Source organism: Lepisma saccharinum, chromosome 1, assembly GCF_977018435.1.
Source record: "Lepisma saccharinum chromosome 1, izLepSacc3.1, whole genome shotgun sequence".
NCBI lineage: Eukaryota > Metazoa > Arthropoda > Insecta > Zygentoma > Lepismatidae > Lepisma > Lepisma saccharinum.
The window spans coordinates 63270727-63298726 of record NC_139229.1 but is presented as its reverse complement, the minus strand read 5'-3'; the positions used below and the strand labels follow the sequence as shown (position 1 = coordinate 63298726).

The window sequence follows — 28000 nt, the reverse complement described above, 5'->3', positions numbered from 1 at the left end:
TTTGAAGAAAGAAAAACGTAAAATGACTTTGTGTTGAGTCAACAGTTACTGTTGAGGCATCAAAAGAACTTTTCAATTTAATTTTTCTGAAGCTTACTATTGTACCGTAACTTTCTTAAAGTAATACGAGTATTGTATCAATAAACAAATTAATGAAATGCTAGATGCAATAATCGTACTGTTTTGCTTCTTTTAAAACTGACAACCAATATACTAATTAATATTTGTTTACTTAAGCGAGGAAATTTAACATTTTCAAATCTAAAAGGCCTAAAACTCAGGGTTTTTAAGTTGTTTATATATATATATATATCCGGGGGAAGGCCTCCGGACCTCTTATAAACTAGGGGATATTCAATAACCCTCAGGTTCTCCCAGAGTCTGGCAAAAGCTCAAACTCCGCCCATGGTTTTGCCCTCTATTCACCCTAGAGAAAGTGAAATATTTTCTATGATATACTGTATGAAGATTTTTTTTATGAACATTTTCAGTTGATTTTAGCTCGCGGAAATGTATTATTGTGAAGTATTTACGTCTGTCACCTTAGCACGTTACTTTACCGTGAAGAAGAACAGCTCGAAGGCTTCGCGCAAGTGAATGTATAACCCAAGGCGACATTTCACAACAGCAGCTATAATTTTACATTGTTAGGTTTGGTACCAATAGTTATTGTTGACGTGTTCTTTAGCTATTTGAGTGTTTTAATAATATAAAGCGGGGAAAGCACTCCGAAATGGCAGATTTTGCATACGCGGGTCATACTTTGTGATCGAATAACTCCGTTATTTATGTTTTCCGCGCCCTGGAACTAATTTTATATTACGTAAAACACCAAAATCTATCGATTAATACAAATTTCAATGTAATTTTTGAGGGGCTACGGTGGGTAAACGGCAGGGGCGGCGCAGAAATTTTGGATAGGTTGGGCAGAAGATATGTGTATGTAAGACGTATGTATCCCCCTATCTCTTACACTCCCGATTTTCCTCTTACTTGTTTTCCCTATCCTTTTCTTGTTTTCCTCATTGGTAAAAATTTACTATTCGTCGGACACCTATAATTTCTTCGTATCGTCAATGTTTGACATTCGTACTTACACTTCTGCTTCGCGGAACATTCCTTATGGTGTATTCACGTTTTTTGATCCAAGTAATTGCAATTTTTCACATTACGAGTGCTTCTTTCTCGTAGTCTTTTCGCTTGCCTCAGACGCAATATGGCGCGTACACCTTCCTACATAATCGCGCGTCGTGCTTGTGTTTTGTCGATTTTCATTCGTTATGCAGTGTTTCAACCTTCGGAACCCAAGAAATGCCCGTGAACAAAGCTCATGTGATCTATTTTTTTTATACTTTTTCGCATTGTTTTACGAAGAAAATTGTAATGGTTCGTGGGGCTATCAGTGAATGGTTTGGGGCTATCCGGCCCGGAATCGGTAGAAATTTAAAGCAAAAAATTATTTTCGATTGAAATTTTTGAGTCCAAATTTCCCACCGATTGCGGGCTCCACCCCTGGGGTAATTGACCTACCGTCCCCTACCGCGGCCCCGCCTCCGCTCCGATCCGGCTACCCGGCTTTCTCTATAGAGTCCCTGTTAAAGGCATGCTAAAAATTGACCGGAGTCACCTGCCCCCAAAGGAGCCCCAAACTTGTAAATTTGAAGAAATCCGTTTCCAGGATACGGAAAATGTACCTGAATTTCACCACGCATCCACGACACCTCATATTAGGCAAACATAGTTACAATATAATAATACACATTTCTTTGAACACGCATATACCCACAGCCCATTCCTTCTAACGAGTAGCTTACATTCACTGCCACATTTTGGACATTCCTTTCCTTTCTTCACTGGTTCGGACTACACGTTAAACTGTAGGTTTAGTCCCGATTAGCCTATCTGAGCATAAAAGTGGGCTTAAGAACAAACTAACAAATTCGTCTTCTGGATACTTCGTGACATAACTTTCTTTCTTTACTTCAGCTGCATCTACAGATTTTGTTGACATTTTCGGCTGATTCATGTGGCAAAATTTGTGTGGAACGAGGATTTCTAAATAGGATAAGCCACTCATTGGCAACTGAATAATTCTGTAGCTTTTTCCATACATAACTGGTTTATTAAAATTTATTCACTTCGGTATTGTAGTGATTATTGTGATTCCTTCTTATTAGTAGAATGAATATAAAGTTGATATTTCGCATACCATATTGATATTTGAAGATAACAGGTATATAAAAATTGTAATCAAATAAAAAAGGGACACTTCTGGAATTTCAATGCAGAGCTAATTAAGACTATATTATACTCTCTAGCATACTTAAACCCGAAGCTTTATGGCTGCAGCAACACAAGCCTTCCATCTGTCTCTATCCGGGGCAAGATTAATCCAATCTTTCCCATCCTTACCGATTTCCTTTAGGTCCATCTCAACCTACTGGTCTCTTACCATCAGGTTTTCCAACAAGAATCCTGTAAACTATTCTTTCCTCTGCCATTCGTGTCTCATGGTCTGCCCAAGTCTTCTTGATTAAATTATTCTAATGACAATAATTAAAAGTCGAAATAATGTATTGTGTTGCCGGAGGAAGTAACGCTAAGATTATGTTTTTATTTGTTTATTTGGAGATTATTTTAACCATACCCAGGCCGGGATTTATATACGTATGTGGAGGCCCGGAGCTGCAGTCCTCAATTTCACCCTAAATTCTGATCTAATCTTGATGATCCTTGCATAATTTTGAGACTCCTAAGCCTACTAGCTACTTTTAATCATGGCAGTATTCATTTGATCACAGTTTTTGTTTCAATAGCTCTAGTAATTACTTTCACTTTCTAATGACAAAATTTGCTTTTTATGAGTTGATAATATTTGAACATTTCTAGCATAGATAATATTCACAAGTAAAATATACATGTTATGAACACCAGAATACACTTATTTATTGAATCATTCATTTATCCCCAAGTATATGTACTTATTGAATTTGATTGGGTGGTCATAGGAATTTTTGGGTGGGCGCTTGCCCACCCGTACCCATCGCCGTCCCTGGCTAAACGGCTCCGTTCTTTCGCCGCTTTTTATTAGTAAAAACCGGAATATACACACACACTCAAATAGCTAAAGAACAGGTGAAAATATCATACCATCAAATCAAACTTAACATTCCTAACTTAACAAAAAAATCGAAAATTGCTATCAGCACCAAACCTAACAGTCCTAACCTAACTACGCAAAATTATAAACACCAATAAATCTACCACTTATAACGATAATTTCACTTCCATTTGGCTTAGTAAGTTTTCCGTCCTTCGTTTTTGATTTACTTCATTTTAAAATACATTTATGAAAAGGTAGGCAACGTCCTGTATGCTGCTGTTGTAGAATGTAGTGTTAGGTGCTATATTCACTTACGCCAAGACTTCTGGCTGTTCTACTTCACGCTAAGGTAACAGACGTATTACTTCACAATTACACATTTCCGCGAGCTAAAAACAACGAAAAACATTCATAATCAACATTATCTTCATAAACCAAGCAAAATATTTCAATTTCTCGAGTGCGGTACAGAGATTTAAGGGTACCTTCTACTAATAAATAGCGACGAAAGAACTCCGAAATGGCAGGTTTTGGAATCAAATATCTCCGTTATTTGCGTTTTCCTCACACTGAAACCAATTTTATATTACGTAAGGCATCGATTAATAGAAAATTCAACGTAATTCTCGAGAGGGTACAGTGGGTAAACTGCTCCTAAGAACTTAGATATATCATCATTTGCTTTTACCTTACCTTGTTCATATGGGGCCTGCAACCCAACACCCTTCTGGTCAAGATCTTTGATGACTTTGCTGAATCCTTTGCATTTCTCTCCAGCAAAATCTTCAACTGCTCGTCTTTTTCCTTTCTTGCACAACTGTAAAAGAAATTTCAGTGGGGTACATTTATTGGTGTAAAGTCCCGTCAATAGTTTTTACCTGAAATTTTGCTGATCCTATATTAAGACTTTATAAATAGCACCCAGCATGTAACTACCTATATAAGTTTTACAATTATCACAATACGGTAGTTCTTTTGGTATAAGAAGAGAAAAATGTATAAAATTAACAGTTATTTTTATGCAGTATCAAAATTGCAACATAAACCCAATACCATTTAGCCAATACTTCATTTAATTACAAAATTTAAATTTTCAACGCTCTTTACGAATAACCGGATAGTGGTGCTGATCACATCACCACCAGAATGACCGAGATCGAGAATGTGTGGGAGCCCTACCCCCACATTCCATAAATGTTCCTTCATGGTACGGTATTATATGCACGGGGAACATTAACTTTACGAATGGCACACTATTTCAAATTATATCAATAATTTTGAAATTTGCAGTTTCTTTTCTTAAGAACATTGAATAAATTCAATTTCTAGTCGATATATTATGGGGATATTCGTCATCGCTTCATCTGTATAGGAAAGAGACATGTGAACGCGGCATCGTAAAAATTCAGAGTCCATGTGTAAAAAAGGAAAGAAAAAATAATCGAGCTGCTACAGAGAAAAAAATCCACTATATGTTCTGAAGAGTAACGAACATATGAAAACACCTTACTCACACTGCTAACAGATGGTGCATAAATCGTATGTATAAAGAAAGTGAAATGTCGCAACGTTGTATGGAATTTGTAAATCAACTCACGAGCTTTAAATGATAAAGAATAAATTTGTAAAGAGAGAACATTAAAGTCTATGAGCAGGAACTAAGTTGCTGGGATAGATAGATGTCTCTTAAAATTATTCATTACACATATACAGATAATAATAATAATAATAATAATAATAATAATAATAATAATAATATGCATTGTCAGTTTATATTCTATAAATTCTTACACATGGGTATTGTAGATATTATCACTGATTTATTGAACTGGTTATCATAACGACCTGCCTATATTTGCGGCATTAGGATAAGGTTAAATAATTCTCTCGTTTCATAATGGTTTTGATTTGATTTGATTTTTGTTATTTAGTGTCGCTTTTCTGGCTAATCGCGACGATGAGCATGAGTAATTATATGATGAAATTGATGAAGGGGCACTCACAAAGAACTATGCCCAGACCAGGATTCAAACCCGGGACTCCTGCTTTGTCTCATAATAGCTTGCTAGAGAATGAAACTCCTGCTCGAAAAGGGTTTAAGTAAAGTTGCAAATATTGTGAAGTAGGTCAATCCAAATTTCGAATAATTCAGTATAATTTGTCAAACGTTAATATAGCTATTTTCAATTAAGCAGTCGCGCATTACATCCGTTCCTTTATTTTTTTTAAATATATTATATTACGTTTCTCAAAACATTTGTGTCGTGTAATGTGGTATATTAATTATAATAGTTTAAATCACCACATCAACAATTAACTATGTAGAATATGCAATTATCAACTTGAAGAAGGAAATTTCGTCAATAATTAAGCATCCGTACCGTATTATCCTTGCACAATATGACGTCATAACTTGGCCCTTCACATCCTTCTTCGGTATTGACAGGTTTTGGATTGTCACATGTTCTTCTTCTTGGTTGATATCCTACAATATGACCAAGCAAGAACAATTTGCAATTTTTAAGGACACATCCAAAGAAAAATCAAGATTGGAAAATATTCCGTTATAATTAGACCTCGGTTTTTAGGTTTTTAACCTGTTGTTTCCTTTACAGGTATGTAAGTAATAATAAGTTATGTCAGCGTTTCGTTAAAAAACGCAACAACTGATGAAGTTTTGTAGTACCTAAAAACCTATTTTCCTTGTTAGAACCTATTTTAGGTTTATGCACCTAAATCAAGCCTTTTTTAGGTTTTTATATATTTTTAAAGATTTTTACAGGATTTTTACGTCGCACAGAGGCATTTGCTTTGTTTGGTCCCAAAAAAATTCAATGGCGAACGTGTTAGAAACGTACTCTCTGTCGATATCCCTTCCTCCAAATCCATGGTGATTTTTCATACAAAGCAAAATGTCTGGTGCCACTCTTACCTGTACAATACAAAGTGGTCTGATCTGTGCTGCCTTGCTAACTTTCACGTCACTTCGGTGCTTTGTGGCATTCACGCTTTGCAAACTAACATTTCAGCATTGAAATTTGCATCACTGACTATGTTTTTGTTGAAAGATTTTATTTATTATTTTTTGTCTGTGATCCTCACAGACAAAATTGTGGAGTGACTGTAGATAACATGAAAAAATATTTTAGCCTAACTATATGACGAAGAGTGGATTTCCATAGCAAATTTCTAATGTCATTTCATTGCCGGTGACTACAACTAATCAGCATTTTTCAAGAATTTTAAACTATTTTAAGTTTTTTTAACCTACTTAAAGAATTTTCGAGCCTAACTTAAGATTTTTAGGACCTATTTTAGGATTTTTCGAACCTATTTTAGGATTTTTGTAGCCTATTTTAGGAACCTAAAAGCACAATTTTTAGATCCTAAAAATCCGAGGTCTAGTTATAATAGCTACATGTGAAATATGTAATTTGGATAGTAGTTGTATTTACGGTACTATAAACTCACGAAAGTATGACCCCCCCCTCAAGCAGATTTGCTATACTTAAAACAAGCTGAACATGAGCATATGAGCTTTTTGCTCAAGTGTGGAATCTTGTCTAATTCAAGATTTTTGTAAAAATGCCCTCGGGAATTTCCTCAGAAAGTATGACCCCCTCAGATTGATGAGGCTACACTTATAAAAGGCACTTCTGAGAGATTGCTGTCCATAAATTTGTTAAAAATATGCCCCTCTTGTGGCCACACTTAAAACTAGGCCATCCACACACATACACACACACATACACACCCACACACACATACACACACACACACACACGCATATTTACTTTTGGTTTAAGTTCAATTGGATACCAGGCTCAATTTGTTTATCTAATATTAAAACAATGTAATTCTTCTAGAATTGCTCCGTGACTCTCTCATTTCTTACGTCATAAACATATGATTTTTCTCCTATGAGAATAACACTACATATGGTGTCATCGGGTAATGCCTCGTGGAATTCACAGATAATTTTAATGTTTGTCCTGTCATTAACCACAACTTGTTTCCTTTTTGAAGCGTTGATGACAAACATGGGTCTCCGTGCTTTGAATTCATCTGGTGTGTAATACATGTCAGTACTGCCAGTAGTGACCCTCTTGAAAGCCGAAAAAGCTTCATATAATTTGAGGAAATCATCCTTGGACATGTCTAAATTGTAATTTTCTCTAGGAAATACCTCATTTCTGCCATTTTTAAGATATATGTTCTTGATGTTGCAGCTATCAAATTTGCTTGAATTTTTTTCCTGATTGTTGTGTCTTCCAGTCTGAAACAGTACCACCACAAAATCAGGCATGTCGTATTGTATGCTGGAGAATGAATTTGTAGCATCAAACTCATAATAAGTACCAGCGGCAGGCTTCTGTACGCATTGATATGTGTAAAATTGCAGAGGAATCTGTGGATTTTTTAGGATATCAGCTTTGTATTTAAGAGCATAACTGGCTTCATATTCAACAACTGGGATTCTTAGCTCCATAGTCTGAATAATGCACTTGCCTGCATCTGGTAAGGTATTAGGCAGAGCTTCTCCTGTAGAGTTTAATGTGCTGTACCTCATCAAAGCATTATTATCATTGGCAGCTCTTCTAAATGTAATTCTTAACCCACCCTTCCACATAATATCTTTGTAATCCGAGAAGAATCCTGGCAACAGGCGCATGGGGAACAGCACTGTGTGATTTTTGGATAATATTTTATCACCAGCTTCAAATCCACCTATTTTGTAGTATGAAGCCTCGGTTTTGGATAATTTTAGTGTGGCCAAAGCTGTGGAGGTAATGCCGGGATAATCTATTCTGTTTATAACAACGCCATGCTTTCTGATCTCAATTTCAGAGAATAGATGCGGCACAAAATTGTCTACCAATCTTATATTTGAATTTGCCGGATAATCTGTTCCATCGAGCTTTACAACATCAAATTTGATGTATAGATCTGCTCTGTGAGGGTGTATAAAGCCATCCCCTACATCAAGATCAACCTCTATCTCTGTGTTGGGTTGATTTAAATTTGCAAATGTCCTCCTGTTTGGAGGGAATGATTGTAGCTCATAACTCTCAATATTTTCCATTGTATGTATTTTTATTTAAATGTTAATCTCTATGATAGCAGTTGTTGTGGCTCCAGCAAAATCAACTAATTCTTCTTTTTCATTAGTGACCATCAATTCAATGTAATCTATTCTGTTATGGCACACAGGAAAATATAATGTTGGGGATGGATTGTAGATGATTGGCTCCATGAATTCTGAATTAGGTTTGAATGTTGCAATGATGCCGGTTTGTTTGTGAGTGCCTATGCCATTTGATTTGGTGATCATACCCTCAGCCACATTACAGTGAATATTCAGAGTCTCTATGGCTAAGAATTTAGGTATATTCATAGCAGTGTGTTTGATGGCCGCTTCAAGTTTTGTGTTGTTCTCAAAGCCTAACAGCTCTCCTATAGTACCCAGATCCACTGTTTCTGTAGCAGATACAATCTCTACTCTGTGAGTGACAGAATTTTGACTTAACACTACACCTCTGGGTAATTGAGCATTTAGAGTGGATAGATTATATTGCCCTGGAGTGATGACAATTTTTTGATCCCCTATTGCAATTGTGTTGTTGTGGTGCGTAATATTAGGGATCAAGTACATGCCGTAAAATGCTCTGAGAGCTATTGTTTTGGGATACACAATGTCATCATGTAATTTGAGTTTCAATATTGAATTTTGGCTGGTGAGATGGAATACCCCCATGATGTTTCAGATACCACAAGGCTTTTTGAAAATTTTCAATTGATGGTTTATTTATTTGAGACATATATCTGAGAACAGATAAACACAAATGTCCGCAATTAACATCTTTGAAATTTTGAACACGGGCATTATTGTAATAAAGATTACCTGATTTTAGATATTTTACTAAATTTTCAGGAGGAATACCTCCAAATGAATCAAACACAAATGCCTCATTTTTTAAATATTTAAGATAACAAATCCAGTGAGTGCCCTGATTTTTGTACTCATCCAAATTAACAATGCCACACTCTTTGTTGAGTGGTTGTTCTGGTAAAGAATCAGACATGTACACACCTCTAAAATTTTTGATGCCCAGTGGCTTGATTAAAGCTTCAATATCTTGGTTTGTAAGCGGCTCTTGTTTTTTTTAAACTTATTCATGGCTCTCTTAACACCTTTGCCTTGTTTCTCCATTGCCAGGTTATGGCGCCTCTGCTCATCTAATTCTGCCCTATTCTTCTTGGCATCTATTACTGTTTTTGCTATGGCAGCTGATCCCCCAGCCAAGCTCCCCACAGCCCCGAGAGCAGCTAAGATGGCAGGGATGGTAAATATAAATCCCCCTACATGTGATTTTTTTCTAGATTGCTGTAATTTTTTTAATTGGGGGGTACTAAGCAACAATTTCATACCATGTCCCTTTGCAATACAAGAGCTTTTTTTCTTGCGCTGCTTTTTGGTCAAGAGACTATCAATAGTTTTAAGAGATTTGAGACCTGCATAAGGTATTTGATACATAAAACCCTTGGCCTTCATTGTAGGTTTATTATATACATATTCACAGCCCCCACCCCAGTTTTTGTTTGGTGCTCATAGCTATGGTGGTTCCCAATGCTGCTATTTTTTCACTCAAAGAAGCATCTTTGCTTACAAATCTACCAAATGCAGCCTCTTCTAATTTCTTGTCTGCAACATGTCTCTTGTCAAGATCAGAATGTGTGTTGTATGCTATGTCATGGTCTCTACAAGCAGCATCTAGGGGATTAACACCAGGATCACCTCTGTTTAATCTATGGTCTAATTTTGTTCCTGGACCACAATACTGATAGCCTGGAATGTGTAGTTCAAATGGCAACTTGTTTATAATGTCATTAACCAACCCCCGACCCTCAGAAACATTCCAAAATTTAGGTGGTAGAGTATTAATAATTTTTATGAGATATCCAATCCCCTTAGGGTCATTCACTATAAAATTAGACAATTTTGTGCTTATCATGTCCATAATTCCAACCTTTTCATTGTAAAAATTGTGGTTGCCAGCATTTTCCTCCCCAGCTATCACCAATAACCTATCTACAAGTTTCCTGACATCATCAACCCACACAAATTCTTTGGGCAGGGTGTTGTATTGTTTGATTCCACTACCTGTCTTGATCTGTGACCATATGGGCTTGATTAAATTATTGTATTTTGCCCCACTGCTAGACTTGACTCTTTTTTGTGTGGGATCATTGTTCTGGTATAGAGCATCTGATTTTATTAATATTTCTTTGTAATGCTCATAATCTTGATCTGTATAGCTGCCAGGCCTTTTCCTAGTCATCAGTTCCCACAATCCAGGTGTTCCGGGGTACTTAACAAAAGCACCTTTTTCTCCGAGACGAGATTCTGAATAAACAATTATATCATCCCCCATAAATGTTACTCTGAAATTGCCAATTCTATGAATGATGCTCCCATCAAGCTCTGTGTCAGCATATAAGCCAAAGACCTCATCTTTGTTGTCTTTAGGTGTAGTTAAATATTTTTGAGCAAGAAGACCCAATTCAATAGGATCCTGAGTAGCTTCAATTCTTCGAGGAGCAACAGGACTAGGTGTATGAATACTGGAAAGTGGGGTGAATGGATAATCTAATATGTTCCTTGCAGCTACAGGTACAAGCTCCGTGATCAAATCTTGATTCTGCTCTGTAACAGTTTTGATATTCTTACCTAAATTATTAATAGCATCAATTACAGGCTGTTCTGTTTGCTTGTGTTTTTCATAAATTCCTCGGTTCTCTGATTTCCATCCCTTAAATCTTTTTACAAGATAATCTCTTAACTTAAGATCGTCAATGACTGGTCGTTTCATGGTTATTTATATATGTTTCAACGTCTAGAAAATCGTTGATTTTATTTCTGTATTTTCCAGTATTAGGTGTTCTTGTCATATCAATTGTGACAAACCCATAACTGTCCTGGTTCCAGCACCTGCTGCAAAACTTGGAAAAATCATTGTAGCTCAAGTCCCCACCTACATATTCATCATGTATGTGTTTGAGGTTGGTATGATCTTGATGAAACACGCATATAAAATTGCTGTTGTCTCGGATCAGTTGCTTCGGTATTTTAGAAAAAGTCTGTGCCAGGTAGAAGCAATCAATGTTTTTGTGTCGGCCCTGTGTAAAGAAATTTCTAACCTTGTTTTGATTATCCAGTATAACATCATCAAACACAACAACAGAATTATCGAGACATTCATGGAGTGGCTTAACTTCTGATTCAAAAGTGGCAATATCCAATCCATCATATAGCTTCATCAACTGCTGATATTTTAATTGTTCCAAGCTCTTAGAGAAGACATACAAGTGCCTGTTTTTCCAGTCTAACCAGTTGGGTGCCAATAAAAAATTATCAACCATTAGTGTAGTTTTACCACAAGCTGATGGCCCAACAATAAGACACCTAATATTTTCAGGCAGCAACTTGCCATTTCTCTTATTCTGCTGTTCAGGTTCTGGCAGCCTTTTTATAACATCCCAGGTGCTCATATTATTATTTTGTCTGCATCGATCCAGCTGTTTTCCGGATGACCCAGCCATTTGACAAATAACTTGTTGCCTTTTCTGCGGATGACTTTTTCTATGAGATATGTGTCAGGCTGTTTAGTTTTGCTGAGTTCTTGTTCATAGAATCTGCCTTTGAGAATTTCTCCTCGGTGATCCTTTATTATATATGTATTAAGGGTCCCGGGTTTAACTTGAACCACTGTAAATAATTCGGTGCTCCAGTTTCTTGTAAAGCCTCTTTTGAATAAGTGCTTATATTTGCTTATTCTTACTTGATCACCCACTCTGTATTTGGCTTTTCTTGTTGTTGGCTGGTATCTAGGATAATAAACAGTCCTGATCAATTTTTGCTCATCAGATGAAGTTACTTCGGAGGGTTTCATGTTGATTGTGGAATGGACCGAGTTGTTATATTTATGTAGAAGTTCTGGAAGAATATTAAGCCATTTATAATTACCTTGGAGTGTAAATTGTTTATACATAAGATTTTTTAAGGTTCTGTTGAATCTCTCTACAATTGAGGCCTTGAGATCACTGTAACTCGAGTAATGTTTTATTGCCTGGCTTTTAATAAATTGTTGGAACACTGAATTATAAAATTCTTTGCCATTATCTGTTTGCAAATAGCGCGGTGATCTTCCACTCTGATTGATGATTGTCCTGATAGCTTCTGTAACACATGTTCCAGTCTTGGATTTGAGTGGCAGAGCCCAGGCAAATTTTGAAAATGTATCTATTACAGTGAGTAGATACTTGTAGCCCTTGTTGATTTTGTCTAAGTTCTTCAGCTGTCCACTTGACAACTCAATCAAGTCGCTTTGCCATAAATCATCTATGCCCTTTGTGACTACTGGGAGTCTCTTAAAATGATGTCTGGCTTGTCTGTGTAATTCATCAACGATAATTTGTCTAGACATGGTATGAAAACAAGAATATTGCAACTATGGGGTGTTCAGCAGCTGATACTACAGGATTTTCTAAATATAATTTGTCCCCTATTTGTATTTTAAATTCCAGAGATCCATCATCTTCAGTATAGGCTGTTTCTAATGTATTGGGGTCTGTAAAATCCTCTAATTCTACACTGGTGATTTTCACTTTGTTCTCAGCATTTGTTATTGATAAGGTAGGGTAGTGGTGTGCCTGTGGCTGATGCCAATATTTGATCTTGATTGGTCTCAATGTGCCCCCAACAAAAAACTGGTAATAAAATTGTGCAGGGGACAGCATATATATTTTGCCACCTGGTGTAAATGGTGAATCATATTCTTTGTTGGGGATGCTGTACAATTCAAGAATTACTGTATGTTTTGGATTCTCGATTATGCCTGTTATTTCCTTTTCTGCTGTGAGCAATCTGCTTGTTACAGGTTCAAGGTGCTCATTGATGGTCCTAACAACATCATCGTGGCCTGGCTTGATTTTTATGTCCACAATAAGTTTCTTGTATTGTTGCACAATCTCTTGAAGCTGGGTGGCAAAAACAGACAGAGCATTTGCTTGATTGGATTCCATGGTCCCTAGCTGTTGCTTGATATTCGCTACAATTTGTTGCAAATTTTCAACAACTGCCAATTTTGAATTTTGAGCAGTAAGATCATGGACTTGTCTTCTGATATCCTCAAACAGGGCATGCAGTTCATTAATATGTTGATTGGTTGGTAGAGTAGCCACTGTCTGAGTGAGTTGTTTGATCTCTGTCTGGATATTCTTGATATCTTCTGATTTCAATATCCTATTCACTGCCCTCTTAATATTTTTAAGTTCCTGTGATGTGGGAAGATTTGATACTGTATTTTGCAAATATTCAAGTGCCAATTTCACATTGTTTAATTCAGATGCATCAGCCACATTTTGCATAGCATTTTGGAGCAGGGCTATATCTGCCTGAGAGGGTGTTGATTGTTGTAAAATTTCAAGCTTTGTTTGGATATCATCGATCAAGTGATGAAAATGAGATAGTTCAGATTCAGTGTTGAGGTTTTCAAGCTTTGTGATTTGGTGCTGGACACTGACAAGTGTATCTACAATCCCAGGCAGGCGAGATTCTTGTACATTTGCCAAATCACTTTGCACTGCTGCTATTGTACCTTCAAGATGGGTTATGGTACTTTGAATTTTTCCAAAATCTTCATATGTTTCGAGTTGCAGCTTAATGTTTGCAACACTCCGAGTTATTGCATTCAAAGCATCAGAAGATGGCAAATTGTTCATAAAATTTTCAAGTGTCTCAATTTTTTCTTTAACCTCGGCTATGGCATTGTTCAAGGGGTCCAGATTAGGTATCTGGAGTGATTGAATCTGTTCCTTTAGAGTGGAAATCACTAGATCAAAATCTTCTTGTGATTTTATGCTTTTGACAATTGTTTGGAGCTGTGTCTGGACATTATTAATCTGCTCCTCCAATTGCTGTTTCAATTGCTCAGAGTTGTTAGCCTGGGTCTTAAATTTGGCTTGAAGAGCTGCTACAGCTTCTTCTAAACTTTGAAAATTATCTAATGTTGCCAGATCAGTATATTTCTGAAGCAGCACTTTGAGTTCGGAATCAATTTTAAGAAGAGGGTCCATGCATTGTAATTGTAAATTTGTAATTTCTAATTGAAGACTGGCATTGAGCGTGGTTTGTAAAGCTTGTAAATCACTTCTTAATTTCTTGACTCTGACATCAAGCATCAGAATCTCATCACTGTGATCTTCATGTCTTGTATGGCCAAATATATCGTTAGGCATTTTTGTTTTAATGGTTATTTATTATTGAATATCCGATTCTTAATTCTATAAAAAAGGGTATGAGCTTGTCATATGATCCAGGGACCTCAATATATAAGCAGTCACCAGCAGAAACAGTATAAACAGTGCCAGAAACCATGTTTGAGTGCTTAATTCTATAAATATTTCTCCCTACTGAAATCTTGACATCACCCTCAGGGGTTGTAATAAATTGCAATTGCCCGCCTACAGGTAATTGGTAATGATTTAAATTATTGTTAAATATGTACAATATTTTGCCTGTTTCTTCATCATTATCTGTAAGTATGCTGTTCAGATGAATAATTAACAAGCCACTCAGTTTAGACAGCATATCAGGAGAGGGTTGTGGTGTCGGCAGGTCCATAATAGCCTGTTTTTTGAACCCAAATAAGTTCATAGGCATGTTTATTTATTTCAAATCATGCTCTGTAATTGGGCATTGATTCCCATTTTTCAAATCACAATGCCCCCAAGGTAAAGTATGTATGCCACATGATAAAATGCATCTCTTATCATCATGTGGGTCCAGGGCCACTTTTCTTACAATATTTGTAGTCAGCAAGTGATTCTCACTCTGAATTCTATTTTCTGATGTTCTGATTGAATTCTGGGATTTGATGCAATTTTCATAATCTTCAAATTGGAGATCTTTTTCAACAGTCACTCTGCCAATGCCCTTGGCCTTTTTGGCAATAGCGCCACTACATGTTTCAAAACTGTACATCTTGGCACTTAACCCAGCAAATTTCACAATAACATCACCAAGTGTCTCATCTTTTAACTTGCCAGGCACCTTTTTGTTGTGGTGGTGTTCAATTTTTGAATGCTCACTGGTATCAAAATATTTAAACAATTCAGGCTGTGACATATCTTGATAAACATCTTCTGTTTGAATATCAAGAATAAAACTATCCGTGTCCATGTACAATAATTTTACACGATCACCATAAAAAGGTTTCAGCACATCATAATACAATATTAACATATGTAATTTGGACAATTCCAATATCACAGCCCCTACATAAATAGGTTTATCAAACTTAATCTTTGTTTTCATCATGTTGAAAAGTGCCATGTACTCATCATAAATTCTTCTGTAATTGAAGTTGGGCTTTGCAACCAATTTTTTGCTCCGGCTGGGGTCAGTAATTATTTTAACATCGGTATGTTTCCTGACATTTTCAATTGTTTTGCCATACACTGAATTCACCATCAATTTAAACAAGCCCTTATCAAATTGGCTCTTTGCAGATGTTCGAAGCTCCGTATTTGTATCAATGTATGGTTTCAACCATTCTGAGTGCCTGAACCTCAAAACTTTTCCAACTTTGGTCACTTGAACACCATGTTTCATCAGGAACTGGAGGTTTTTGTAATATGCGACATATCGCTGTTTCGGATCCAGAGTCGTCATGAGCTTCTTCTGTTTAGAGCCAGGTGAGCACTTAACCTCGGGAATTGGGGACAGATCAGAAAATTTGTTGTGCAAATGATCTGGAATTATCAGATCAACCTCTATGAATAGGCCATATTCACTGTCATCATAATTCTTAAGATCTTCAATATTGAAATTTTCAACCCATTCAAGCTCTGCATATGGCAGTTTTTGCATCATGGCGTGACCATAGAGGTTGTTCGCATCTACATACAGTATATAATTTGATGGCCGTGCTGGATCATAATCAGGCATATACTTGTTATTTGCTCTGGCATATCTCTGGGAACATTGCACCATCCCTCCTCTTATACATTTCTCCATAAACAGATACTTATCTTGATCGTGGATCAGATCCAATTGCATTTTAGTGTTTAAAAACATTGCAGACCATGCTAGGCCCGGGGCACTGAAAAAATATATTGGATCCAGTTTATAATTTTCCATTGAAGATTTTCTGAATACCTGTATTACATCAGCTAAGAGGGTTACATCAAGTTTTAAATATGCCATGTGATAATCACCAAATGTCTTGCATTTTAAATTGTTCCACATCAACTGAGCATGGTGATAATCTTCATCAGTGATTCCAGATCCTCTGATTTTGCTATAAAATGCTTCTTGTGGTGGCAGAGAACACTCATCAAATTTAGAAAAATCTGTAACATAATCATATGGATATACACCCTTCCGCCTAATTAATTTCAGGTCCTGATTTGGAAACGAGGCACGTGTGATTTTCAAGTGATCATCAGGTAATTGAGTGGCCAGTGTGGCCAGGCTAGCAGATAAAAATCTGTAAGAATCAAGAAATCTTATGTGAATAGGAACACCATCAACTTTAATTATCTTGCTAATAGATATATATTTTTCATCATTTTCAGCTAAAATATTTAAATTCTGTTTGTCAAAACCCTCGTACCTGATCAGATGATGGAAATCATAATTGGATGCTCCATGGCAAAATATGGGGACAAATCTTGGTCTCTTGATCTTAATATTACAGCTATTACACAGGGCCTGTTTATATCGACCATCTGTATGAGAATGGTGTTTCACCTTGATAATTGTATCTGAAAATTCAGAATCACATACCGGGCATTTTTCTGCATTGTTGAAATCTTCAATCTGTTTCTCTGTTAAAGGCAACATAGGCTTTGATTTTAATAAGATGTTAGATGCTATGTCACGGCACTCATTTTCTATTCTATGTGCAAATATTTTGATGGCATCTGGTCCCATGTATGAGTATGGCTCACTAGCTACACCATCCTGTACAACTGTATAACAAAAGCTGGAAGGTTCATGTAACTGGTATGGTGTAGTTGAAGATTCTTCGGGATCTGGATTGCAGAATGCAAGAGGTTTGAGGTTCGATTCGAAATCACAGACAATATATGCTGGGTGTTCCAACAAGGCTTCATACTTTTTGAATTTTGCTTTTTCACTTGGATTGGGCATCACCATATGAACAGGTTTATGGTTGCCACAGTATTTCAGATGCTCAATTAACTTGTTTTTAGCAATTTCTGCACTCTCTTCCCGAACCCCTTTCACCATTTTTTGACCATCAAATACAGTTAAACATCTTCTGCACAACTTAAATATTGTATGAGTTTTGTCTAGTTGTGTTCTCACTAAAGCTTCAAGATTATGTATCAGAGTGTAATGATATGTACCATCCTTTTCAATTAAGAGCAGATCAATCGGAATTGCAGAATCATCATCAAATGTACTGATTCTGAGAGGATCTATCAAGCAATTGCCAGTAGAACAAGTAAATACATTAATAGATAATTGTTTGCCATTGATGTGCCTGGCCCTTTTTTCAAATTTATCAATATTCTGAACTGACATTGGATATTCTAAACCCTCCATTGCATCGTCAAAATCATGTTCATGCTGTTTGTAATAACTTATTCTCTGAGGATTTCTTGAAACTGGATACAAAGCAGCTAAAATACACCACAGAAAACATTTCTGGTCGGTATTTTCTATATTAACCACGGCTCTTCTGTTTTTAATATTGGCAGGTAATGGCACATAAGTGGAACCTTGCAATGGGCTGAATTCAGAAATATTAACATATAACTTGTGTGATGAACCGCATAGACTCCATCCGGACTCTTTTGCTGCAAATTCAGAGTGTTTAATGTTAAGTTGATCTATCAAATTGCCTATTATTGTGTCTGAATTTGTATTTGAATATACAGGTACAGTTTCTGTTATGTGGGGCTGTGTAAATTTTGTGCCATTTGGCTTCTTATATTGTACAAACAATTTGAGGGACAGCTTATAAGAGCCATTTTGTTCATTTAGAATTGCCTGCACTTTAGGATTTACACTGTTCAAGAAATTCTCAATGCCACATCTTGGCTCTGATACAAACTTGTGATCCCTTAATTGGCCGTTAAAACTGCTACGGATAGGTTCATAGCGTGGCTGTTTTGCTGCTCTGGCATTAAGAGGTGCTTCGTGCCTTCTTTTCAGACCAGATGTAGATGGTTGAGAGGGCAATGCAGAGCAAGTATCTTTATGTGTATATGTGAAGTATTGCATGCTGTATTTTCTATGGCATTTGGGGCAAATTATTGTGGGAGTTCTGTATTTGCCCGGGTTACAAATCTTTTGGTGCTTGGCCCAATTGGGGCTGGATATATTTTTATTGCACTGGTCGCAATATTTTTGATTCGGCATTTTTGCTGTTGTTTATTATATACAATTTCCGGGGATTCAATTCAAAACTTTATACTGAATAAAAAATATCAGTTGGGGTTCAGCACTGTACTTTGTGTGTGTGTATGTATATATGTGTGTATACACTTAATATTTTTGGCTTTGGTATTTATATACAATTTCTTGGGATTCAAATCAAAACTTTATGCTGGATCAGTTGAGTTCAACACTGTGCTTTGTGTGTGTGTATATGTGTATTAATATTTTTGGCTTTGGTATTTATATACAATTTCTTGGGGTTCAAATCAAAACTCTATGCTGGATCAGTTGAGTTCAGTGCAGACAAAAAAACTGCATAGCTCTATGTCAATTAGTTCTTGAGTTTTGTATTTAGGAACCACTTTGGCCCCCCTGCCAAAAATTGGCTTTTATTGCATCAGTGTATATTGTCTCTATGACCTTACTTGGGTTATTCCAGTGCAGACAAAAAAAACTGCATAGCTCTATGTCAATTAGTTCTTGAGATATTAATTATTTTGTATTTAGGAACCACTTTGGCCCCCCTGCCAAAAATTGGCTTTTATTGTATCAGTGTATATTGTCTCTATGACCTTACTTGGGTTATTCCGCCAAATTATATGCTTCAAGTCTCCTATACTTTGGTGGAGCCTGTTCAGGTTCTATCCCCCACTTGTGGGTTCCACTGCCGATCCAGCAATGGTGAAGAATCTGCACTGTGCCCTGGCTTTTATAGTTTTGTCGGACCAATCAAAACCTTGCTTGCTTTAGCCAATCAGAAAACACCACATCAGCACATTATGTCATAACCATTTAATCAATTAATATTGCACAACATGATGCAATAGAAGTGTGCCGGGAAGTAAATATGTATGGATGTGGGTGGGTGGGTGTGGGGGTGGGTAGGGGTGGGTGGGTGTGGGTGGGTGGGTGTGGGTGGGGGTGGGGGTGCATCTTGGCTTAGTTTTAAGTGCTGTGTTCAAAATAAAAATATAATGGCTGGTAGCTGTATCCAAGCCCTATTATAATTTTTGTTTCTGCATTCTGTCACTAATTTTGATCCTAGGCCAGTAATATTTTATGGGGTGACTCTGCATGTTCCCCAGAGCAACATACTCAAATTTTGAAAAAATCGATTATTTTATTTTTGCAATTTTCACTAATTTTGATCCTAGGCCAGTAATATTTTATGGGGTGACTCTGCATGTTCCCCAGAGCAACATACTCAAATTTTGAAAAAATCGATAATTTTTTGGATTTTGATTATCTCTGGAACCATGAATCCTAGAGACATGGGGTTTGTTGCTTTGGCCTGGGCATGGCAAGATGCAACTTTTTGATCTCTATAATTTTTCAAAAATCTCTTGTTGTTCTCTAGATCTTAAATAACTTGCCTATTTTTCAAGATAGGTGCATGGGGGTTGCATATTTGAAATCTAGAGGCTGTTTAGAAGTTTTGTTAAAAAATCGATAATTTTTTGAATTTGAGATTTTTCATAAACTATCAGTACTGGAGACTTGAAATTTTGTAGGCATATTCTAGGCATGATTCTCTACATTTTATGTCTCTATAATTTTCCTGATATATGCAATACTTAAGCTGTAAATGCCTAATTTTTATAAATAGAATTTTCTGAAAAGTGTAATATTAACAAAATTTTGAAATCTATACCTGCTAGGGCACTATAGCAGTCACTATACTTAAGATATCAAAAAATATCAAAAAGGGCATATTTTTAACAAATTTATGGACAACAATCTCACAGAAGTGCCTTTTGTAAGTATAGGCAAATCAATCTGAGGGGGGTCATACTTTCCGAAATATTCCCGAGGGCATTTTTACAAAAATCTTGAATTAGACAAGATTCCACACTTGAGCAAAAAGCTCATATGCTCATGTTCAGCTTGTTTTAAGTATAGCAAATCTGCTTGAGGGGGGGTTCATACTTTCGTGAGTTTATAGTACCGTAAATACAACTACTTTGGATATTAATTAGTTTATCTCCCTTTCTATTATTCTTAATCATCTTTCATCCTCATCGTTGAGATTAACCCAATACGTAAAAAATCGGCGTAAAATCAACGAAATATAAAAAAGCTCCAAAGGTTCCGGGTTCAATGCTTGACCGCAAGCTCAAAATGCGACCTTTTTGCAACCATCAATATTCTTATATTTTAAAACTTGTGTGGGATTTTTGACTGATAAAAATTCAAATTAGTTATCAATGTCCTTGAAAAATATTATTTAAGCCTCCACGATAGCGTAGTGGTAACGTCGTCGCCTTATGATCAAGAGGTCCCGGGTTCGATACCCGGTGGAGGCTTATAGTGGTTCGCATCACGCTTTGAACTGTAGGTCCAGTTCCGATTAGCCTTACTGTGCATAAACACAAAGTTAAAACACAAAATCAATCAATCAATCATTTTTTCTGTAGACAATGTAAACATCGTGTAGATTACGTTAGGAATGGTCAAATTCGGATAAACTTTTATCCAGATATCGGATAATTTTCTGCCAGATTTCAAATATCCATATATCGAATATTCTGATATCCGGATATCCTAATTGTCCGGATTTCCAATATTCGGGTTATCCGAATTATCGGGATATTCTGTTTATCCGGATTATGCGAAATATTCGGATACCGAATGTGTGTTTTATCCGGATAATTTTATCGTTTATCCGTTTTACGGGCTATGCACATATTACATTATTTAATAGTTTTCTATTTCAGTGGAAGGATTTTCTTCAAATTCTTCATCAAACCTGTTCTAACCGGATATCCAAATTATGTGGATATCCGAATTATCATTTGCATCCGAAACGAACCGGATAATTTGAAATCCGGATTTTATGTCCATCCCTAGATTACATATAAGTTACCCTTCACTTAGTTTAGATGTAGTGCTAGAATTACCGCATATGTGGCAATTATTTATATTTTCCATGGCTGAGCTGATGCCGATGTATCGGTATAGGCCGATACCAGTGGTATCGGTATCGGAAAGTATCAGTTGAAATCCATTTTCCGATACCAGCCGATACTTTTCCGGCATTTTGGTCTTTCACGAGTTCCGACAAAATGTAGCGCGACACTTTCGCTGAGTCTAATTATCATAGAAATTACTCAAAATTCAAACTTTGTTTTTTATTTTGCAACAATTTTGCATGAAAAAATTAATTTTGTGATTACATAACATCTATTTCCATATTTTGACGTAATTTTTTAATATTCTAAGCATATAATTGGAGAATAATATTTACACACTAATATTGATCAATATTTTGAACAACTTTTATTTATTGCAATTTTCAAGTACAGTAAAACCTCGTTAATCCGAACTAATGGGGGGATATGTTGACCGGTTTAACGAAAGTCCAGATTAACTGAAAAAACCTAAAGGAACAGTAGAAAGTGCATTAAAACTCCGTTTATAGCAACAACACACGTTTATTATGGTGTATTTAGAGGGCATAGGCCTAAATACACTATACAGTACAGTACAAAGTCTGCGGGAAACAGAATGTTATCAGTGGTTGACTGCCTTTTCTTTGGGAAGTTCTCTTGTTGACTTCTAGCCACATTTGAAACCTTGCATTCTGCTTTTTTTCCTTTTGTCTTGTCCGGATTAAGCAAAGTCTGGCTTATCGGGGTCCGGATTAACGAGGATTTACTGTATCGGTATCGGTTCAAACTGGTATAGGCTCAGACCTTAATACGTATGAATGAACGGAGTAGTTGATCAGGTGGAAAGGATAGCAGATCGAAAGGGTCTTATCTTACCTCGTGACTTGTCGATGCAACCTGAGAAGCACTTGTCTGGCTTCCACTCGCTCCATCCGCCCTTCACCACTTTGTCTGGCTTCTTCTTCTTCATGATGACGCAATCTCCGCCTTGGCACCACTGGGGGAGGAAAAGAAGATTTTTTTCATGGGAATTGTTCGTGGAAAAATGAATACAGAGACAGTGATGTCGCGAGAGAGTTTCGTCCGGAGGTGGGCTGAAGGGTGAACAAAATAGTTTTAGTTCGTTTCCCCTTCTCTCTCTTTTTTACTTTCTTCTTCTCCCTCTCTCTATCTGTACATTTCATTTCCTTTATTACCGTGTTTCGTTCTTTCTGTCTTTCTCTCTATTTTTCCATGTTTACCTTTCGTTTTTGCTCACTTTACACCTTATTTTATTTTTTTTATTTTCCTTCCGCCGTATCTCCATATATTTGTTCCTTACTTCTTGTCCTGTTTCCCTTTTTGTGTCTTTCGTCCTTCTCTTGCACCTCCCGTCGTCGCCTTGTAATCAAGGGGGGGCCCCGGGTTCCATACTCGGTCGAGGCACTTAGTGGTTTGGATCTCACTGAAACTTGAGGTCCAGTTCCAATTACCCTGTCTGTGCATAAAGCGGGCTTAAAACAAAACTCTCTTGCACCGTCTTTTTTATAAAATTATATATATATATATATATATATATATATATATATATATATATGTGTGTGTGTGTGTGTGTGTGTGTGTGTGTGTGTGTGTGTATGTGTGTGTATATATATATATATACAGGGTGTTTCTAAAGGTCGTTTACAACGCTTGGGAGGTGATTCCTCACACGAAAACAAGCAAAAAGTCTAAGTTCCATTTTTACGACTGAGGCTTCGTTTCCGAGATAGGAGCCTCGCAAAAGGTGACAAAGTGAACGTCACACCTGACTGGGACGAATACTATAACAGATAGAGAGGCGGTTCCAAGGGAATCATAAAGGAATCGTATGTGCTCAGTCCGGAAGTCACTATGAAAAGTTCACTGCACGCATGCGCAATGGAGTCCTCAAAGGAATTGGGGATTTCCAGCAAGAACAATACATGGAAAGGGTATGTAACGCAGCAAGAAAGACCGTGACAATGAGAAATGCGTTAAAGACAACACATCCCGACCTCAAACATCAAAACATGAGCACGGAACACAAAATCCGAAAAGTTGAGCAAGGTTGCATACCCCAGTTACACGCGAGTAATGAACGAATCATGTCATGTGACATACGAGAGACACATTACTCCACCAGGAGGAGGGAAAGAAAAACACAATATCAGATGATTGCGACAACGTGTATTTTTACACGCGACAACTACGTAATATCCCCCCCACACACACAACAAACAACAAATGCTCGAAGGGTTGGTTCTCTCCGGCAGTCGTTCCAGTCGTGTTGCAGGTGCTGGGATATGATCAGCAGTTGTGTTCGTACGGTGATACGGCCAATTTGTGCAGTGGGCCAGTGTTAAACAAAAACAATACTTTGCAGTTCCAGCTCCCTATTACACAGATGGCTGCGTATACGACCCAGCAGCTAGCAGACATGCATCTCATGTATGGGGAGGCACGTGGTAATAGCCGTGAGGCAAGGCGTCTTATGGAGAACGCTTTCCACATAGACATTTACCGTCTCACACCTTCTTTCAGGTAGTGGACAGTCGACTGCGTGAAACAGGGTCAGTGTTACCTCCGCGGCAAGAAGTTGGAAGACCCCGAAGTGTACGCACACATCAGTTTGCAGAAGATGTGTTAACAGCGGTCGCAGAACATCCTGGCACCAGTACGCGAGTGCTCGCTCGGGCACGAAACACGTCTCATGTGAATTTGTGGCGAGTGTTGTCAGAGGAAGGAATGCACCCTTTTAAACTGCAGAAAGTACAAGAACGGTTACCTCGTGACTTTCGCCCTCGTATGGAGTTTTGCCAATGGTTGTTGCATCAGCTGGACACAAACCCTCACTTCGGGGCAAACGTATTGTGGACAGATGAAGCCATTTTCACCAGGATGGATGTCTTCAATAGTAGAAACAGTCATGTATGGGACTTTGACAACCCACATGCACTTTTTGTGGCCCATCACCAGCACAGGTTTTCAGTGAATGTGTGGTGCGGGATAGTACATGATCATTTAATTGGACCATACATTCTCCCTGTTCGCCTGAATGGTCGCACGTATCATGCATTTCTTAGTGAGGTTCTGCCTGAACTGTTGGAGACCGTACCTTTGGCAAGAAATGTGGTACCAACACGATGGTGCACCAGCTCATTTCGATTGTAATGTACGACATTTCCTGCATGACGTGTTTCGCAATACGTTCATTGGTAGGGATGAGCCTGTGCCTTGGCCACCGAGGTCGCCAGATCTCAACCCTCTCGATTTTTTCTTGTGGGGAGAAATGAAAACCCTCGTATACGACACACCTGTCACATCAGCTGAGGACCTCGTTGCTCGCATCAACGTCGCCGCCGCGACGGTAGCAGATACACCTGGCTTGTTTGCTCGTACTCGACAATCCTTGATTCGTCGCTGTCATCTCTGCGTAGAAGTAAACGGCAGACATTTTGAAAACCGTCTGTGATTATTATCCTCGGCAATCTCAGTGAGAACACTCTTGGTATTGCTCCCCACCCCCTTTGTGTGGTGAAAGTGACATCTTCAGTTGGTGTACAGTGACACTGACTGTCTGTGCGTAAGATATTGTAGCATTTGTTGTTTGTTGTGTGTGTGTGTGGGGGGGATATTACGTAGTTGTCGCGTGTAAAAATACACGTTGTCGCAATCATCTGATATTGTGTTTTTCTTTCCCTCCTCCTGGTGGAGTAGTGTGTCTCTCGTATGCCACATGACATGATTCGTTCATTCCTCGCGTGTAACTGGGGTATGCAACCGTGCTCAACTTTTCGGATTTTGTGTTCCGTGCTCATGTTTTGATGTTTGAGGTCGGGATGTGTTGTCTTTAACGCATTTCTCATTGTCACGGTCTTTCTTGCTGCGTTACATACCCTTTCCATGTATTGTTCTTGCTGGAAATCCCCAATTCCTTTGAGGACTCCATTGCGCATGCGTGCAGTGAACTTTTCATAGTGACTTCCGGACTGAGTACATACGATTCCTTTATGATTCCCTTGGAACCGCCTCTCTATCTGTTATAGTATTCGTCCCAGTCAGGTGTGACGTTCACTTTGTCACCTTTTGCGAGGCTCCTATCTCGGAAACGAAGCCTTAGTCGTAAAAATGGAACTTAGAATTTTTGCTTGTTTTCGTGTGAGGAATCACCTCCCAAGCGTTGTAAACGACCTTTAGAAACACCCTGTATATATATATATAAAGTAAAAGAGGAGAGAGGAAACACTCACCGGACAAAGAAAAAATTCAAATTTTCGTGATGGTATGCCACATCTTCAGGAGTAGAGAGACGATGTAGAACTAAGTGACTAGAGGGAAGAGTAAGCATGACCTGCAGTGTTGCCAGGTCCCGAAGGAAAAAAAAGTGTTGACAGTACCACACAAAAAAAATATATATATGGTTCTTTCGCCTGGCTTGTCGAAAACTGTGAGTGGTAGGGGAGGGGGTTGGTTGGGAAAAGGTGGTGGTGAGGGTGAGGATAGGGGATGAGGGGCGTTACTGGGTGGCCTTGTTTAGGCCTGGAGGTGTGGGTTGCATTCATGGTCGATATGTAGGCCCTCTCCCATCTTCTACGTATTGAGGTGTTGGTGGATTGGGGCCAGGAGTGGACGATCGCTACCTGGAAGCAGTCATTAAAAGGAATATTGTGGTGATTGGTGTGAATGGCAACAGCAAAGTCCAGGTTTTGGGTAGAGGAGCGGTGGTTGTTGATGCGGAGGTTCAGGGCTGTGGATGTTTCCCCCAGGTAGAAGCTCCCACAGATGTTGCACGTGAGGATATAAATTAGGTTAGAGCTGTTGCAGGTTCCTTTGGGGTAGAGGGTGAATTTGCCGGTGGCAGTGTGGATCTGGAGGGTTGTGGTGTTTTGGTCTGTTGTTGAGGAAGGATTCTATGGAGCAGAGGCCATGGGAGTGAGGTATGTTGGTATATTGTCAATATTATAAATCCCAAGCTGTCTTAATATATATAGGGCAATAATTTGCTAATGGTTGGTATAAAAAGTCTAATGTCAAAATATTATTATTGAACTGACACACAAGCTAGCTTGAATAAAGCGGTATCTGATCACTCATTTTGATAATATCGTTCCATGTAAAACATGGTAACTACAACAATTCCTTGAACAACCCTCAAACAAATCGCATGTAGCACCACCGAAAAAATAATTCGGATGAAATATCATGTTTATATGATAGTAAACATACAAGTGAATCATATTTGCTGTAAATCATTCAGAAATTTATTTTAATTTGTAACTCAGATTTTTTTTTGTAACATCAAATTTCAATATCTCGAAACCTGCATTTTGTCACTTACCATGTTTTACACCCGAGCCCTTCATGTTATAGTGTATAATGTTCACCATCTGAAATGGAACTATGAACAGCTTGACCAAGATAAGAATACCCCTGTCGCGCAGGGTTCACAGGTAAGGGAGGCTGGAAGTGAAACGAGAAAACATATGCCTGTTCACTTTAGTTCGCTAGTTTTCCGGGCATTCTAATTTGGGTTAAGCTGTAATATCCACCTTTGCAATTCCAGCTCCCCCCGAAAAAAAAGTAGTCTTGGCACTTTAGCGCTACACACGATGAAAAGGATAGGAATTGTAGCGGTAACTGGATGAATACGCGACAAAACGTACCAGCAACAAAACGTACCTACCATCTGGGCGGCTACCTGCGAAGGGTCTTCTAATGAGTCTTAAAATATTTGCGATGCGACAAAACGTACCACTTTGATGGGACGGAATCAAAAATCATTTACCGAAATTACGATTTTCTCTAGTTTTCCTGATTTCCATCACACTTTATCCAGGCTTTGGACAGTTCCACACTGTTATTGGAATTTCCACGTTTTGCAACCAACTATTCACAAAGTAATCAAAGAAAAGAGTTAGCTTCGCTGATTATGGAGCTTGAGAGTGTATTTCCAGCCATCCATTTAACCTAACCTAACCTAAGAGATCAAAGTCGTAATGATTAATGAGGTAAACCGAATAACCTAGCTGAGTGCTGGATAGCGCACCGTGTTGTAATGTCTGACATGTCAAGGGCAAGTTCAAGCGTTTTTCTTGAAGTGGTACGTTTTGTTGCGGAGTAGATATATTGAAGTTATAAGTGTATCCTTCACAGGTAGCTGTTTATCTGAGTGGTACGTTTCGTCGCGAAAACCCAAGTGGTACGTTTTGTCGGGACACCAACTGGATATTATATGGAAGTAAATATTGTCAGAAAAGATCTCTATATAGAATAAATTCTATTGTAAATCCCTCTGAGGTAAAAACTTACCTTCCCGCTCCCGCAGCTAGTTCCTTCGAGGGCAGGGCCAGCGTAGTAGAAGCCAGAGCGATGAGGAGTCTTGCATTTTAGATTCTGGCAGATGCTCTGGAACAGATCAATGGCTCACTAAACAAGATCACAGTAATAAAAAATACCTCGCAATATCACCAGGATTTGCGATATAGCACTAGAATGCGCGTCAAATATCCTGCATATGGCGATAGCCAATAGCAGCGGGCT

General features: G+C 37.9%; 1 protein-coding gene across 1 annotated transcript in view; it reads right to left on the bottom strand.

Annotated features, from left to right (window-relative positions):
* LOC145995700 (A disintegrin and metalloproteinase with thrombospondin motifs adt-1-like) overlaps positions 1 to 28000 on the bottom strand; it is a 69759-nt gene that overhangs the window by 9847 nt on the left and 31912 nt on the right. The window contains exons 12-15 of the mRNA XM_083132014.1: positions 27770 to 27865; positions 22337 to 22457; positions 5485 to 5588; positions 3797 to 3920 (exon numbers count right to left, since the gene is read on the bottom strand). Of these exons, the coding sequence (XP_082988140.1) occupies positions 3797 to 3920; positions 5485 to 5588; positions 22337 to 22457; positions 27770 to 27865 (445 nt within the window). The remainder of the gene's footprint in view (positions 1 to 3796; positions 3921 to 5484; positions 5589 to 22336; positions 22458 to 27769; positions 27866 to 28000) is intronic.